This window comes from Vigna unguiculata, chromosome 2, assembly GCF_037176805.1.
Source record: "Vigna unguiculata cultivar grain cowpea cultivar isolate G323 ecotype 2 chromosome 2, ASM3717680v1, whole genome shotgun sequence".
NCBI lineage: Eukaryota > Viridiplantae > Streptophyta > Magnoliopsida > Fabales > Fabaceae > Vigna > Vigna unguiculata.
The window spans coordinates 36,632,921-36,648,982 of NC_140793.1; the positions used below are offsets into that span (position 1 = coordinate 36,632,921).

At 33.6% G+C, this 16,062-nt stretch overlaps 3 protein-coding genes across 3 annotated transcripts; 1 reads left to right on the plus strand and 2 right to left on the minus strand.

The window, feature by feature from the left end:
* Nucleotides 1–5,229: 5,229 nt before the first annotated feature.
* LOC114167375 (uncharacterized) lies at nucleotides 5,230–7,591 on the plus strand. The gene is made up of 7 exons (XM_028052455.2): nucleotides 5,230–5,519; nucleotides 5,761–5,878; nucleotides 6,073–6,161; nucleotides 6,261–6,307; nucleotides 6,430–6,518; nucleotides 6,813–6,946; nucleotides 7,032–7,591. The coding sequence occupies exons 1-7, from the start codon at nucleotides 5,433–5,435 to the stop codon at nucleotides 7,446–7,448; spliced, it is 981 nt and encodes a 326-aa protein (XP_027908256.2). The 5' UTR covers nucleotides 5,230–5,432; the 3' UTR covers nucleotides 7,449–7,591.
* Nucleotides 7,592–8,888: 1,297 nt separating this feature from the next.
* LOC114174315 (G-type lectin S-receptor-like serine/threonine-protein kinase LECRK2) lies at nucleotides 8,889–11,700 on the minus strand. The gene has a single exon (XM_028059142.2). It carries the CDS (start codon nucleotides 11,381–11,383, stop codon nucleotides 9,053–9,055), a length of 2,331 nt encoding a protein of 776 aa, XP_027914943.1. The 5' UTR covers nucleotides 11,384–11,700; the 3' UTR covers nucleotides 8,889–9,052.
* Nucleotides 11,701–13,080: 1,380 nt separating this feature from the next.
* On the minus strand, nucleotides 13,081–15,643 carry LOC114174649 (G-type lectin S-receptor-like serine/threonine-protein kinase LECRK3). Its single transcript, XM_028059476.2, has one exon. The coding sequence runs from the start codon at nucleotides 15,462–15,464 to the stop codon at nucleotides 13,131–13,133; it is 2,334 nt and encodes a 777-aa protein (XP_027915277.1). The 5' UTR covers nucleotides 15,465–15,643; the 3' UTR covers nucleotides 13,081–13,130.
* Nucleotides 15,644–16,062: the final 419 nt, after the last annotated feature.

Genomic DNA, 16,062 nt, shown 5'->3' on the forward strand with positions numbered 1-16,062 from the left:
TATATAAATATAAAAACCAGGATCTTATTTAACAATATATATAAATATAATAATATCAATCAGAAAATTAACTGCATAGTTTTCATAATTTTCATGTTTGAGTAATCTTATTTATATCTTGTGAAATAAAGATTCGACCAATCTTTGGAAAAAAATCGAGCTAGTTTATTAATAAAAGAGACAACAATAAAAAAAATTTACACTTGACAAATTGATCCTAAATAGATAGAAGCAAGAATATTCCTATTACAAAATATATTAATTATATTAATTTAAATGATAGTAATTCAAGGACAGTCATCTTAAACAATCTGTATCATTCCTTTAGATTTATTTAGGATTAAATATGTTATTAATTTCTTAACTTTAAGTAAAAATTTGAAATAGTCATTCTTTAAAATTTTTGACCAATTTAGTCTATCATATTTAAAAATATGTAAATTTAGTCATTTTAACAAAATTTTATTAAGTTTATTTAACGTTTTAAACACGATTATCAATTAACATTAAAGAAAAAATGTGTCAAACAATTTAAATAACTCAAATACTATCATGAAATACGTTCAAATAAAATTTGATTAAAATGACTGAATTTACGTATTTCTAAAATTTTAGGACTAAATTGAGTCAAAATTTCAAAGATGGACTAATTTTAATTTTCATTTAAAGTAAAAGATAAAAAAACATACTTAACTTATTTATTTATTATGTTATTTCCTTCAAACGAACAATTACAATTTTCATTTCATTTTATTTTTTTCTCTCTCTTTTAATATATATATATATATTATTTTTTTATTTTCTTTCTTCCTTTATCTCCTTGTGTTATAACCCTTTAACATAGGATAAGACTATTTTAGGAGTGGAATAGCGAAATCAGATTAGAGTAGGTTTGGACGAAATTTTTCAAAGATTTAAATAATAAAACAGTTAAAACTAGTTTCTCTATAAGTTATAATTAATTTATAAAAAAATAAAAAATAAAAAATAAAATAAAGCTTGGTGAAAACTTGTATACAAAATTAGCTTATGTATAAATTAGTTATACATACATGTGAGGGTTTTGAAAGGTAGTAGGATAGGCGTACGTAGAGTGAAGCAGTGGAGTGTGGATTATTGGGTTAAAGCCCATAAATGAGTGGACCAGGCTTTCAGCCAAAAGGTGGGCCTAATAATGGAGTCCCAAAGCTGCATTCACGCTCTGAAAACTTAAATTTGCAGAGAATTTGTTGCCTCACATTTGACTCAGACTGTCTCCACCGTCCGTTCTCACTGCCCCGTGACTGTAACAATTCTCGTCATTATTCCTTTGTACGTTTATTTTCATAACCACCACTGCAGTACCCTTCTTTCTTCTTCACAACTTTCTTCGTATCATATCAAAATATTAATATAATTGTTAGTAAATTTAATTATGGTGTAATTTTTTACTTAAGAGTGTAACATAAATTCAAACGTCACAATTTATTTGTGATTCGATCTTTGTCATGGAACAATCGATGCCACTTGCAACAAATAAAACGTGTGAGGGCTATAATAGAAGAAGCTTTTCTCGGGTCTTTGGAAGTGTTGATGGATAAAATATTCTGTTTAGATTATTTCATTTTGTATCGATAATGCGTTTTTCAAAATTATGTTGAATAGTTTTGATGAATTTCTATGTGCAGAGAGAGGAAAAAAGTGAAAAATTGTTAAGGTGTTTCCGAGAAAGAAACTGAAATGAAATGGACTGGACATGGATATTACTGGTGAGAAGGAACATTCTCTTTAACCTCTCAAGCAATAAGAACAAAGTGAAGCCAAAAAGTGGAGTTTCCGTTTTCCACTTCTCATACAAAAACACCATTGCTACACCACACGCTAAGGACGATCCTAATGCACAAATCTACCATACAAGCCAAAATTCACCAGCTACGTTCCCACACCTACATACGGATAAATAAATACATTCATAGCTTCCTTGCAACTCTCTGCATTGCCACTCTCCACCACCAAATTTATAATAAATTCAATCTTTTTTGTGTCAGATTTGATGGGTTTAAAAATGAAAAATGATATTTTAACCCATTTTCTTTATCCATTTTTAATTCATTATTTCAATCATCATTAGATCATCTTTTTTTATTCTTTTTAATGATGTGATGTAATGATTTGATGGTGATTAAAGTGATGGATTAAAAGTAGGTCAAAAAAAGTGGGTTAAAGTATCATTGTTTTTTAAAAATTATTTAAAAAACACAACACTAATAAAATATGAATTTAATTTATATAAAAATACTAATAAAATATGAGTTTAATCTATATAAAGATTGATATCATTTTTAATTAAAAACGTAACAATGAGTTTAGATGATACAATTCAAGAGATTAATTCATTTATTCGAAGAATTTAAATTTTTTTCAAAAAAAAATGACATGTTTGGATGAAAAAATTAAAATTAAAAAAAAAATTGAAATTGAGTTATTTTAAGAAATTATTTCAAATAATTAAAATAGTAGAATTTGAAATTTATTAAAAAAAATTTAATTTTCCAAAGTTGTGAAATTACTTATTGATTAGGACAAAAAAAATCTATAATAAATTTATCAAATTAAAACAAACAAAAAGTAAAAATCAATCGAAGGTCAAACTAAATTAAACTAAACTAGATCAAAGATCGAATTACATTGATTCAAATGAAAATCAAGCGAGACTAAACACATAAAAATTGAGTTATATCAAAACAAAAATTGAGTTAAACGAGATGAAAGTCGAGTCAGGTTCTACTATAATATCTTATAGAAGATGATGTTCCTCGGAATGTTCTAATTTCTCTTTAAAGCAAAATATATTCTAACATTTCACAAACGCATATTATTTTAATGAAAAACATAGGTTTAAAAGCACATTTTATATGAATCAAAGTAAATACCATTTAATGAATGGAAACAGTCATTAATCATAATATAATGCAGTCATACACAATCACATGTCAAATCTTGTTTATGCCCTCTATTGCTGAAAAATAATATATTTATACATTTTGTTTTACAAATAATTGTTTAATAAAAGGAGATATTAAAGAGCTGTAAAATAATAATGAATCACCATCTTTCTTGCCGATATGAAATCAAATACTACACAGCGTACGTTGGTTTCAGCGGATTAACTGTTGTCGAAGACAGTTTTGCATGCATGAAGATCGTTTCTTCCCATCATTTAAAGAGATATGCTGAGACGAAAAAATCTATTTTTTTCTTTTATATATATATATATATATATATATGTATATATATATAAATAATCAAAGTTTATTTTATTTTGTTTATATAAATAATATAATAAATTATTTTATTAATTTTTGTAATTTATTTCTTTAAAGTGTAATATTAAATCAAAAAAAATATAACTCATACAAATACTAATTTATACTACTTATTACATAAATGGCAAAATGATAATCTCTTTTTTTTTATATTAAAACATTTTTTTATCTATTATATCAATCAAATCACTCACAATCTCTCACAAACTTTACTTCCAAATTCACTCATAACCACCTCTAAATCTCTTAAAAAAAGTAACATACATTTCATTCTCAAATCCACTCAAACTCATTCACTCCCTCCCCCTCAAACCCATCCACCCAAGTGAATACAGGGTGTGTTCACTTGAGGGAAAGTATCTGAGAGAGAGTGAGTTGATGAGTTTGAGTGGATTTAAGATGTGTTGTTTTTTTAGAGGTGATTGTAAGTAAATTTAGAAGTAATTTTTGTGAAAGTTTGTGAGAAATTTGATTGATGTGATAGATTAAAAAATATGTTTTAATAGAAGTATCAGTGAGATTATCATTTTGCCCTTCATTTAATAAGTAATATAAATTGATATTTGTATGAGTAAATCTATTTTCATAATTTTTTTAACCATTAAAATTGAAACAAAAAATTATGAAAGAAATTTTTTTTTAACCCATATCCGTTCCATGACATGGAGATTGGATCTCTCCCAACTAAGCCCCCACATATATGTTCCATTACAATGGGGATCAGATCTCTCATAAACAAGCCACCACATATCTTCCATTACATACCATGTTACCTTACCAACATGCATGTGAAAAAAGAGGATAACATTGACATTAACTAAGTAAATCCACTCAAATAATTGCATATTATACGGGATTATAATCCTACTACATCACGCTAATCACCGCACTAACTTTCTCTTAAAACTTGCCAAACAAACACATAAAATATTACCTAATCTGTCTTCGCTTTACCACTCAACATCAAACGAACACGGTGTAAGTCCTAGAGTATTTTATTCATGATATATTCTTCATAACATAATAAAAAAGAAACTGAAATAAAAAAAAAATGAAGAATAAAAAGAGAGTTAGCCTTTTTTTTTAATAAATAAATTATTATACAATATACTCGTGAGATAAAAAACATATATAAAATTAATATTTAACTATCAATTGAACAAGTTATTTTTTTCTCTTCATGAATGAAACATAATACATATAAAAAATAAAAACAAAGACAATAAATTCGTGTTTAATTTTTTTTAGAAACAAGAGAGAATGTGCGTGAGATGAACTAGAAATAAGCTTTTATTTTATTTTTTATTATATTTAATCATTTATTAAGATTAAACGACATATTTTATAAAACAAATTAAAAATCTGTTTAACTTAATTATCATAATTTCTTATTATAAACAGAATTTTAAAAGTCTGGCGTCTGGCGAAAGATCTGTCCCTTTAAATTTTGACCTAAATCCGCTCCATTTTGGGTTAAAGCTCGTGCTTTGTGTCATCTTGAGTGCAGGCTTTTGCAGCTCCTCAAATCCCGCTTTCATAGTTCATACAGTTCATATACATCACAATAAACAGAACTGTCAACACCAAAATTCAATGCTGCTGCATGCATGCACGTATTATCACATTTCTCATAAATAACATCATACTTAACAATCTCCCAATCACACTTTCTGTAATACTTCAAATCCGCTTCTGTCTTTTTTGACACAGACAAAGATGTAAAACAAAAAGTCAATAAATGTAAGGGTGAACGTGAATGTGTCGTTTAAAAAACAATTATAAATACATATACGATGGGATAGTTTGATTCAACAGTCGTTTTCCGTTATGAATCAGTGTCGGATATGTATCCATCATTTCTGTGCTGATCAACAAAACACACCTCATTTCACTTTTCCCCTTTGTTTTCTCCCATATCAGTGACTCTCAAATCAACCATGCTTCCAACCAAAAGGCTTTAGCAGCCGTTTTGCCACACGTCCTTCTTTTCCCCTTTTATTCTGTCTTCTCTCTCCAAGATATTATTTAATTTCTGTTCTTGCTATACTGATTGATATCATAGTAGAGTGTCATTGCATATATATTATCGAATTATCTCAGCACTTTGTGAAGTTGGCACTTCTCGAAATGAGTAAGAAGGATGAGAGAGACATGTCTAGAGTTGAAGCAGTTCTCGAGCTCCTCAGAAAACAAACACCGCTCACTGTTAAACAGGTTCTTCTTTTACACCCTCTTCTCTCTACTTCCACTCACTGTTCTTTCTGCAGATACACTACTTTGTAATTAAAAGTGGAAAATTTATTACGCTGAGAGTTAAAGTTGCAGTTTTGGTCGCTTTTACTGCTCTGGGTTTGTTGGTTATATATATATGTTCTACTAAAAGCCGTTATTTGAAGGAGAATTAATTACTCCAAAGTGGTGTTGTGGGTCTGATACAAACATGTTTTTTGTGTAGGAGAAGTTCTGCAACTATGCTTGCGTGGAACGATTTCTGAAAGCAAAGGGGGATAACGTGAAAAGAGCTGCCAAGCAACTCAGGGCTTGCCTTTCTTGGAGAGAGAGCATAGGCGCTGGTAAATTATGATATATACATACATTATTACAACAGTGCTGTTCTAACATTCTTCTTCCCTTTCTTATTACTTTATATATCAACGAAAGTGAAAACCAGCCCTTTAAATCATTTGAATGAAGTCTTACAGAAAAAATGCACCCTATACTTCAGCATGATTTTACTGATTTTATTATGTTAATCATTTTTAAACAGATTATTTGGTGGCAGATGAGTTTTCAGGAGAACTGGCTGATGGGTTGGCGTACGTGGCTGGTCATGACGATGAGTACAGACCTGTAATGGTAACTTACATGTTTTTTCTGAACTTGAGTGTGCTAAGCTCTTTAGGTTTCTGCAACTGAGATAATGATAATAATAACGAGATGAACATGGTGTAACAGATTTTGCGGATGAAGCAAGAGTATCAGAAGTTTCATTCCCAGAAAATGTAAGTCCGAAACAGAAGATAAGAATCGTTCTGAGTGAGCCTTTTGTTTCTTAAATTCATGATCTGCGTTGCTGCAGACACTGCAGTAGAGCTAAACTGTGGTTCTTTCTCTCTCTCTCTAGGTTCACTCGTTTGTTGGTCTTCACCATGGAGGTGGCTGTTTCGACCATGCCAATATACGTTCAACAATTTGTCTTGCTTTTCGATGCAAGTAAGTTGAACATAGTATATTGTGTTTGAATGATGTTTGAAAGAAGCATGTATCTTAAGAGCTATGATCATGTTTCGACATATTGATGAATAAAATAAAGAATAAATCTTATTCTATCGTTACTTTTCACATATCAAATATTAAATAAATAAATTGGATTATTTTTGTATTAATTCACAATGTGAGTTTTAAATTTAATATATATATATATATATATATATATATATATATGCCGTATCTCCCCTTATCGTGTCATATATGGGGCAGCATAGTTAAGGAGGCGTTGGGTTGCAGGCTTTTACAGGTCTGTATCTGCTTTTACGAACCTACTTGTGGGAGCACTGAAGATAATGGGGGAGTACTACCCTGGGCGACTGCATAAAGCGTTTATCATAGACCCTCCCTTGCTGTTTCCTTATTTTTGGAAGGTAAGCAAAATAATTATTGTAATAATCTAACCATTTTCACCATACCAAGTATGAGAGAGAATGATTGTGTGTGTTGCGGGTGCAGGGTGTGGGGGCATTCGTGGAGCTATCAGCAGTGACGAAGGTGGTTTCATCGTTGGATTTCGACGGTGAGGATGAATCATCAGGGGATTTAACCGGAGGAAGGTCGTGCTCCTCTTCGCGCTTTGCCTTCACGGTGTCTCATCACGTTGACTCGCTCAAGCCTTGGTATCTGAGCCTGTCGGAGACGTCGGTGGCTAGCAGGACGCCGGTGCAGCAGCGCACTCCTCGGCCCTCGTTTCTGCAATCGCCGGCGGGAATGGTGTTCCGGCGCGGAGGGAGGGTGTGTCGGGAATCGTTCTCGCCGCTGTGGAAGTTATACAGAAGGCCGTACGATGAAATGGTTTACAGATCAAAGATGTGGGGCCCGGTGGGAGGTCACTTTAGAGGACGCCACGTTTCACTTTCGCAACGTTTCTGAATCTCATCACTCCCATCTTGTGTACGTTTTTTTTTTTCTTACGGAAAACACCATGAGAAGAAGTAGAGTAGTAGTAATGCATTTAAATGGAATGAAGTAAATTATGCAGCAATAATTGAGTGGATTTTGGTTGAATTTCAACTATATATGTCAGTGTTCATGTGATTTCATGTGAAAGAGAGAAACATATTCAACAGATGAAGAAAAAATGGAAACCAGAGAACGAAAAAATAATGAAAATCGTGAGGGATCTTTCATGGATCGTAATAGGAAAAAGGCGATTCGAGTACCATTTAATAGTTGAAAAATAATTTTTTGAGTATTAAATTTTGACAACTTTCTCTTGTAATCGTAGGTGGTATTTTCTAAATGGTTCTTCATTTCTTTATTTTTTTCATTTTCAATAATCTAAAACCACTTAGAAAATAACATATTATGTTGTTGTGAGAGAAAATTGTCAAAATTTAATAGTTAAAATATCATTATCCTTAATAATTTTAACAAAAATTAAATTTTATATTTTTAACAAAAAAAATAAGGTATAAAAAGTAATAAGAGATAATATTAAATGAGTCTAAGTGAAATTTTGGTGTCTAACTGTATCATTGTACATGATAATAATAGTCTGATGATAAATTTAAGACATCACTTTTATGTTGGATTATATAAATAAAAAATCGTTATTCAACTTTTAAAGTTTCTTTTCTACCCTCAATTTTATTACATGGAAAATAATCATTCTAAAATTAAAAGGTAACGAGAGTATAAGGTCCACATCGATTAATATATACGAGAAAGTTCAATACCTGTATAAAAAAATATTTTAATGTTTGCAATTAGATAATGTTAACTTTTTTATTATATTATACTAATATTTCATTAATATTGATATTTAATTTTTTCAATAATTTTTAAAATAATTTATTGGTAATATATCAGAACAATAATTTATTTTAATAGTGTAATTAAATAAGTATAATATTTTACTTTAAAATTAAGTTTTCTTCTATAATGTTAACTTTTATATGTTAAAACTAAAGAAAAAAAAAATCCTGCGTTGCAGGATTAAATACTCGTCTTTTGGTAATGCGAAGGGCCTAACCCTCTAAAGCCCAAGAAAGCAGAAGTTACAAACAAATCCATGAACAAGTTATTGAATGGACTTTAACTTTCTACACCTTTTTATATATTTTTTCACTTCTTTTAGAATATACTTTTACATTTAAAAAAATAATATTCCAAATTAATGTGAAGTGCCATTAAATTAATAAGATGCAAGAAGAAAAAATTCCCATGACATGCATGAGTAAGTCTAGTTTATGGATCTGGATACCAATGGGGAGAAATTGGGCCATAAATAGTTCCCTAAAATCTTCATTAACAATTATTTTATCGATAAAATGATTTATAAAGTAAAAAGGATAGTTAATTGAACTGAAACAATAGTTAATCTTCTCCCATTCCAAGCAATAGTTTATTTGAATACACATGGCAATTATTTTTATTGAAATTCATTAAGAAAAAAAAAACAAATAAAAAGAGAACACAGAAACATAGATTATTCAAGCAATGAGCTTTAGCACTGCAGTGATAAACTATAGGCTTCAATCTGCCATCATCTGCTCATAAACCAAAGGAGGAACACCAACTTCCACTGTTCCATCTAGCATTTGCATTACGTGCTTCATTGAAGGTCTTAAAGCAGGATTTGGATGAACACACCACAGTCCAATCAAGGCCATTTCCTCAAACCTCTTGAAATCATTCAGCACTTCCGAGTCATGTCTCACCACTAACTCTAGTTGCTTCAACACCACACACCTTAAAACCCAACTTGTAAGAACCACATCATAATCTTCACTGTCTTTTCCATCCCCACAAATCTCAACGTGCCTCCTGCAGCAAATAATCTCCAATAACATAACCCCATAACTGTATATGTCAACTTTAGCAGTTATTGGTGCACTCTTTAGCCATTCAGGTGCCATGTATCCCATTGTCCCTCTTAAATTAGTGTTTGTTCTAGTTTGATCTTTGTTCAAAAGCTTCGACAGTCCAAAATCTGCAATCTTTGGTGTGTAATTGGCATCAAGTAACACATTTTCGGGCTTTATGTCACAATGTATGATTTGGGTGTTGCACTCTTCGTGCAGGTATAGCAACCCTCTTGCTACTCCAAGAGCCATTTCCATCCTCTGACCCCATTCAGGCCTTTCTCCCTCTCCAAACAAATAACTAGAGAGGGCACCATTTGGCATCAACTCATACACAAGAATTCGATGGCTACTCTCAATGCAAAACCCCAAAAGCCTCACCAAATTTCTATGATGAGTACGACCAATAATTTTTAGCTCAGTCGTGAATTCACTCTCACTTTTCTCAATTTTCTTTTCCAGTTTCTTTACTGCAACATCAATCTCTGCATCACCTATTACTAAAGCACCACGATAGACTTTTCCAGAAGCTCCCTTTCCAAGAATCTTAGTAAATCCGTCTGTTGCTTCATGCAGCTCCTGAAAGGTGAATTCTCTGAAGTTGATTCCAATAGCTGTTGCATTCAGATGCTTCTTTCTTCTTGTTAGTCTCCGAGTGAAAGGATGATAGTAGACAGCAAGTGCACCAAAGAAACAGGCAAGAGTTGCAGTAACTGCAACAAGAACCTTCAAAAGGACTCTTACATTAAAACTTTTCTTCTTAGGAAGTTCTGACTCAACCCTGTTAGCAGCTTTAAGCAGAGCTTTCAATCCCTTTGAAGAAGAGCTATTTCTAGCATTCAGTAAGGGCAGTCTCTTCTTGACACACGTGGAGGTGGAAGGGTCATAAGTTGCAGCAACAATGTTACAATCATCTATTACGGCCTTCTTACAACTTTCCAAGTCAACACCAGACAAGTTAACAAGTTGAGTATTAAAATGGAAATCAGTGTCGTCGAAAACATGGAGTTTGAAGTTGTTCTCTGCACAGTAATTGATGACAATTGGTGGGTGACACCCTTTTGAAATATCTTGATCATCGAAAGGGATATAACCTGGAATACACTCACACTTCACTGATTCATTGTCAGGAGAACTGCACAAGCCATACACACCGCAGATAACATTCACTCTGCAGGGATCCTCCACAGCTCTCCAAACCCTCCTCCAACCGGTCCCATTCCTCTTGTGATAAGCATATTGCTGGAAATTCCCATTCTCATCTATTACAGCACGATGATAATAATCCTCCACCGGGGTTGGAGTGGTGTTGGTTATAGAGTAGATGTTCCCGGTGCCGGTGATAAGGTACATGAGAGCAGTGGTAGAATTAAACACCAAAGTCACATTTGGGGTGGTGGTTGAAATGTACCAGTACGCAGGGTCATCCCATTGGTAAGCTCTGAGCAACAAGTTGCCATCATCTTGCATTTGTAGCATGAAACTTCCCAACGAGTAGTTTGAAAGTCCTTTCCCCTTGGAAAAGAGGGTTTTAGTACTCAGCAAGGTTTGGCCCGGTAAGATGGTGTTGGTTGGAGAGTTGAAACTCTGCCACACAGATACTAAGTTGGAGCCGTTGATGACAAAATTGCCATCATCTTGCATGTCAGCAGAAGTTGCAGCATCGCCCTCTGCTGAATTGTATATGGTGTTTGCAGTGGTTCCGTTTGGGTGTACCACCACAAGGTTTCCTGCAGAAGTGAATTGAATTTGGGAATTTTGTTCCACAGGGGGAGAGAGGTACCATGCGAGTGTTATATCTGAGATTCTCCCAAACCATATTCCCACAAGAAAGAGACCACTGGGAAGATGGAGGAATCCAAATTCAAAATCATCCGAGGGTGACTTCCATGTAGAGTTTGATCCAGCAGTTATGCTGGTGTTTGGTTGTACAATGGCATGGAATCCATTCAGAAGTGAAAGTAGTATGAAAATGGAAGGGAGAAAGATAGGCAAAGACATTGGATTTGCTTGAAATGAATGTGGTGTGAGTGAAAGGTGAAATAAAACAACTAAAGAAGTTGACCTGAAGAGTCTTCTTTAGACTTGTTCTAGCCATGCTAACTTTAGTCGGGTAGAATAGTTCAAGTGTGAGTCAAAAAGAGTCGAACTTGAATAGAAAAGATAAAGTTAAACACTATATACGAATAAAGGTCTATAATACCATTGTTTTAAGGTTTTTGGGTTAGAGTGATGTCAAATGTCTTATATGTGTAAGACTAATGTCATATAACCATATGGAACCACAATCTCTCGATAAATGACTATAAACCATATATATGAAAAAATATATATAAACCCATCGCTATATCATGGACCATATAATTGGGCATTTAACTGCTGCTAAATGTAGTCATTATTGTGTATCTGACAATTCAATTTGCCACTTTAATAACGAAACTTCCAAGTTGTTAAGTTTGGCTTACTTTTCCTCACATTCTTATCTTCAATGGATCAAGGCTGAGTTGAAAATGCAGCAAAAATGAAGGTGGACACATTTATTTCACTTCTGTTTGTATGAAAAGTCATTTGAATTTGATAGACATGAAATGCAATAAAAGTTTCATCTTGCACATTCCTCCACGCAACGGAAAAAGATTGGTTTGATGTTCCATAAGTTTACCATCATCGATAGGTTGAATGACTGAGCATCTCTTTTTGATCAAAATTCAGTCTTTATTATGACTTGGTCTTAAAATCCATACAATTCATCAGAACAGGTGGAGAATTTCGAAAAATGTGTTTTTTTTTTTCAACACTTCAAGTATTTTGCTGGAGGTTAAGAAGTTGGTTTCTAATACCTAACATTTCCTCTTACGAAAACTAAGAAAGAAAGATGACAATTCTAAACTAGAAAAAATAAGAAAAGTTGCTATTGTTTTTTCTGGGAACCCTCCATCTTCAATACCTAGATGTAGTAAGTATTAAAATTAAGTAGTTTTATTCTATTAATAAATTGAGCCTCAATTTTAAGATTGACCTTTATATAATTAACAGCTATTATTCCTGCAGATCATTTAGACTAAACTTCTGACAAAATAACACATTTATTTTGTGTTCTGAATAAAAGTTGACTATTGACATGAAGGAAAATTATTTTTTCAATACTTCAAGTATTTTGCTGGAGGTTAAGAAATTGGTTTCTAATACCTAAGATTTCCTCTTACGAAATCTAAGAAAGATCGATACAAGACAATTCTAAACTAGAAAAAAACTTGTCTGATAACTCTTTAAACAACAATAAGATGTTCTTTTTCTTGGAACCTTCAATCTTCAATTCAAAGATTTACTAGTAAGTATTAAAATTAAGTAATTTTATTATATTAATAAATTGAGCCTCAATTTTAAGATTGACCTCTCATATAATTAACAGCTATTACTCCTGCAGACCATTTGGACTAAAATTAGGACAAACTAACACATTTATTTATCTTTTGAATAAAAATTCACTATTGACATGAAATGAACTGCATCCAACCATTCATCATGCACAGGAAAATATTGACTAAGTTTTAAGCAATCAGCTCCATAGTTTTATACAGTTACCTAATAAATTAAACATATTCTGATATAGATAACAATTAATAACCTTTGGATTATCTTTTTTAATTAAATATCACAAATTTAATCTAAAAATAAACTTTGAATTTGTAAGCACCACATCAATGAAATTAAAGTAATGTAAATTTTCATAGCACATTTTTTCTATCTATGAGTCGATTGATGGGACTCCCACTTCCACATTTCCTTCCAACATCTGTACTACAGTTTTCATAGATGGTCGAAGAGCTGGATTGGGATTTACGCACCATAATCCAACCATGGCCATTCTTTCAAACCTCCTGATATCACTTTCAACTTCGAGATGATGAATCATTGCGGCTCTTAAATTGTTTTGTTTTGCCAGATACAAGACCCAATCTATTAGTATCAAGTCATCACCCATTGTTTCATCCTCAATTTGATGCAACTCTATATGTTTTCTGCAAAATATGATTTCCAGCAACATGACACCAAAGCTGTAGATATCCACCTTTGTAGTAACAGGTGCATTTTTGAGCCATTCTGGTGCCATATATCCCACTGTCCCTCTAGCATTGGTGTTTGTTCGAGTTTTATCTTTCATTAGCAACTTTGCCAGTCCAAAATCTGAGATCTTTGCAGTGTAATTAGAGTCAAGCAGAACATTCTGAGGCTTTATGTCACAGTGGATGATTTGATGGTCACAATCTTCATGCAGATATAGCAAGCCTCTTGCAATTTCAACCACAATTCTCACTCTACTTTCCCAGCTGGGTTTATCGCCTTCATCGAAAAGGAAGTTGGATAGTGTTCCGTTTTCCATTTTCTCATAAACCAAAAGCCTGTGACTCTGCTCATTGCAAAATCCCAATAAGCCAACAAGATTTCTGTGATGAGTGAGAGCAATAACTTGAACTTCTGTCACAAATTCTTTATCACCTTGGTCTTCTACTTGCTCCAGTTGTTTGACAGCAACCTGAACCTGTTGACCTTCCATGTTTAAAATCCCACCATACACCGTACCATAGGCACCTCGACCAAGTTTTTCTTTGAATCCATTAGTTGCTTCTCTCAGCTGTTGGAATGAAAATGCCTTCAGATTGATATCCATCGGCTTTGGCTTTGGCTTTGGTGGTGCTTTTTTATGCAGACAAACGGGGTGATGATATATGGTAGTAGCTACAAACAATGAAGCAAGTAATGAACAAGAGATGAGAGCCGCTATCAGAACAACCAAAGAAGATGATTTTTTATCATTGGCAACCAGAGGAACTTTAACCAGCATCACACTATTATTAGTTTTAGGGATGATTCTCGCGGCATTTATAATTGGCCATTTTTTCTTATGGCAATCACTGCCAATTAAAACAGAAACCATGCTGAGACAATCATCCATCAATTCTTTCTTGCATCTTTCCAGATCCATGTTATTCAAGACTCGTTGATCAAAAAAAACGTAGCCTTCGGTTGGTATATCAGCACGTTGAATCTCTTTCACTTCTACCATAAAGTTAGAGGCAGAAGAATTTGCAGCACACAAGTCCATGACCTCACTGAGATAGCACCCCTTGGAGGGTGCTGTTGGATCCAAAGGAGTATAACCAGGTAAGCATCCACAGGTGTATGTATGGTTCTCAGAATCAGTTGTATTGCAAAAGCCATACACCCCACAAAGGGCCGTCACAGTGCAAGGCTCTGTTACTGCCTTCCACACTGATCTCCACTCATTTCCATTCTCTTTAAGGTAAATCCACTTCTGAAAGTTTCCCTTGTCATCCACCACCACACGGTGATAGTAATCTTGGATTGCACCCTCTGCCTCTGTAGTCATGTAATATATAATTTGATTGGTGGCGTTGACCGCGTAAAGAAAAGCTGTTGTGCTGTTAAAAATAATTCTCACGCCTGTGTTTTGGACAGTGCCACTCCACCAGTAGGCAGAATCCGTGAAGCGATGAGCTTTAAGAAGAATGTTGCCATCAGACTGCTGAATCTCCAAACTGTATTGTCCAGTTGAGTAGTCAACTGATCCATTGGCATTGGAGTAGAGCTTCCGACTGGTATTGAAGGTTTGGCCTAATAGAAGAGTATCCGTGGGTGAATCAAAGCTCTGCCATATAACGTTGGAAAGAGAATTCTTCAAGACGAAATTCCCGTCATCGTTCATTTCTGCTGATGCAGCGTTTGTTCCTTCGTATATGGGGAATGAATCCCCGTTGAGAGGTTGGAGCACAAATTGGCCACTTCGTGTGAGATTGATGGATGATCCAATTTCAACTGGGTTGTCACGGTTTGCAGACCAAACCAATGTTCTATCAGGAATTTTGTCAAACCAGATTCCAACAAGATAGCGGCCAGTGGTAAGGTGGTAGAATCCAAAGGCGTAATCCCCGGAGGATGATAGCCAGGATGAATTGGTGCCAGCGACGATGGTGGAACCCAGTTGAATTGAGTTAGCATGATTCCCAGAAGTAAAGGAACATAGAAGGAAGGCAACAGAGAGAAGAAATTGGATAGCCATTTTTGGTAGGAAAGAGGTATGTGCAATGCAATCAAAACTTAAGCTGTATTGTCATAATATATACTTTCACATTCATGCATAGTTGGCTCGGATACTTCACGGTAATTATGCAGCGGAAGACTTTAGGCGACAGATTGACTTTGTCAAGATTTTAACTGTGGAGTTAGAATTTGGGTATGAAGAAGATAATAATAGGTGGGTTGAATAGTATATGTATAAATATATTATCTTTATCAAATATATAAATGTAATTTATTCTCCGAGCTCCATAAACTGCTGACACGCTTCGTCGTGCAGGTAAGTCTATGAGGCCGCCAACAGAGTCCTCACCGCGCGCCGGAGCCGGAGCCGTATCACCCACCCCAACCACAGTCCCTTCTCATTGGTTGATTATTAGTTGTAGTAATCCAGAGATTCTCCTTCTCTGTGTATTACATTACTTTTACACAGAGAGCTTTGTCTTTTCTACTTAAAATATATGATTTTCATTCATACTCATTATTTTTTACAATTTTTACTTAAACGTACGGTATATTTTTTTATCAGGTGTACGGTCATATTTTTTGGGACGATGATTTTTTATTATTAAATTTTCATC